This window comes from Phaethon lepturus, unplaced genomic scaffold, assembly GCF_000687285.1.
Source record: "Phaethon lepturus isolate BGI_N335 unplaced genomic scaffold, ASM68728v1 scaffold40661, whole genome shotgun sequence".
Lineage (NCBI taxonomy): Eukaryota > Metazoa > Chordata > Aves > Phaethontiformes > Phaethontidae > Phaethon > Phaethon lepturus.
In genome coordinates this window covers 2,824-4,701 of record NW_010520554.1, presented here as the reverse complement: position 1 = coordinate 4,701, position 1,878 = coordinate 2,824, and the positions used below count along the sequence as shown (strand labels likewise).

Sequence of the window (1,878 nt, the reverse complement as noted above, 5' to 3'; positions counted from 1 at the left end):
AGGGCGGTCACTGTGCCGAGCGACCGCCGCACACGTCCTCCCAAGGGACGCGGGGACAGCACACGCCCTGCGGCGTTCCGTGTGGGGAGGGTCCTCGGCAGGAGTTTGCTCCCCAGCCCACTCCTGTCCCACCTCTGAAAAGGGGTTTGCGTCCCTGTAGACCCCTCTTGCTGCCAGGAGAGAGGAAAATATTTTGCAGGTTGATTTTTTTGCTCCATTGCCCGGGTGCAGTGTGCCCCTGGGTCAGGCTCTGCAGGCACCCCGCGCTCCCGAGAAGCCCGGGATAACTGGGAGCTGCCTCCTGCCCGGCTCTAACACCAACGCAAACCCGCATTGCCAACACGGTGCAAAGCTGGTGAGCCCCAGCCCGGCCTCCCGGTGCCCACCCGCTCCCCTCGGCTAAAGCCGCTCACCTCGCGGCTGCTCCCGCGCTGCCCGCGGCCGGAGGTTTGCGGGATGGGGACCCGATTCCTGCCCCCGACCCCGAGAAGAGAGGGGACAGCCCCGTTCAGAGAGGGTAAGACGGGTGAGAATGGCACTGACCTTAAACAGGCATGGCAGCCCGACGCCCTCACAGCACCTTTTCATTTTAAGACCATCCCTCCGCAGGCAGCGCGTCGCTGAAGGCAGCGCTTAGGGCTCACCGGGCTGCTGTCCTGGCTGCGAACCACAAAGAAGGGGGAATTTTGGTTAATGGCTTGGGTTTTCCCGGGCTGCCACCTTTGGGCACGGCTCCAGGCGTCACGGTGAGGCCAAGCTCTACGTCCCGCAGCCAACTCCCAAGCTCGGGACCTTCTGTACCAGGAACAGAGGAATTAAAGGAGTCTCCAGTGAGTGGGCAGAGCCCGTTTAATGCTTCTGATCCCTCTTAATTCCCCCGAGCACCCGGGCTTTGCCGCACGTGAAAGCGGCCAGCAGAAGGGCTCGACAATAAACCCCCGGCAAGACACGCCCTGTTCCAAAATTGCCCTGATTTTCTTCCAGTAGAATTAGTTTGGGGTGTTTCTGTTAATGGAGTAATTATCCTGGAACGAACCCGGCTGCCCAGGTAGCTCGGGTGAGGATGTGCCAGTCCGCTGCCCCGCAGCGAAGGCAGAGCCCAGGTCACGTCTCCTGAGTTTTGCCGACCTCTCGTGGTCCACAGCGATGGGAAACCTCAAAAAACCAACCTCGCAGCCAAACCCGGCTGGAAACTCAGGCAGGAGGAATAACACGCTGGGACACGGGAAATTTTCACCGGGCACCGGTAGCTCGGCTTAGCTGGGGCTAGGAGGAGTTCAGTGATTTTTTTTTTTGTCATCAGCATGACAACAGGAAGAGATTTTCAGCTGAAGGTGGCTTGTGGGGGATTTGTCTGGTTTGAAGCCCAGCATCAAACTATTTTGGGCACAAACGCGATTCCTGACTCTGCTAAAATAACAAATCGCAACTGCAAAAGGAAGGGGGGGGCCACTCAAAATTAAGCCCCGGCTTTAAAAAAGCCTTGTAAAAAATCTTGTAAAAGCGACTTTTGTGAAACCTTCAAAGCAAACACTAGGTGGTGTTGGGTTGATGGTCGGACTTCGTAATCTTAAAGGTCTTTTCCAGCCTTAATGATTCTGTGATTTCTCTGCAGAAGCATCCGTCAAAAGCTGATTTTTATTTACAGACATCATCTGAAGCCAAATAATGCTACAGCCAGCCTGGGAGTGGGATTAGCCACCATGATTTTCAGGTCCAAACCAAGAGAAAGAGGAAAAAAAGATTAAATTTGAAAGAGTAATTGTAATTTTTGTCATCATATCCTAAAGAGCTGCCGGCGATGAGAACATAATTGGGGTCTAAGCCTTAAGGAGACGTTGTGGTACCGATGCAGCGGCACAGGGAAAGAGCCCTTGC

At 55.2% G+C, this 1,878-nt stretch overlaps 1 protein-coding gene across 1 annotated transcript in view; it reads right to left on the bottom strand.

The window, feature by feature from the left end:
* PHOSPHO1 (phosphatase, orphan 1) overlaps nucleotides 1-588 on the bottom strand; it is a 1,615-nt gene extending 1,027 nt beyond the window's left edge. Inside the window, exon 1 of the mRNA XM_010297424.1 lies at nucleotides 544-588. Within this exon, the coding sequence (XP_010295726.1) occupies nucleotides 544-588 (45 nt within the window). The remainder of the gene's footprint in view (nucleotides 1-543) is intronic.
* Nucleotides 589-1,878: the final 1,290 nt, after the last annotated feature.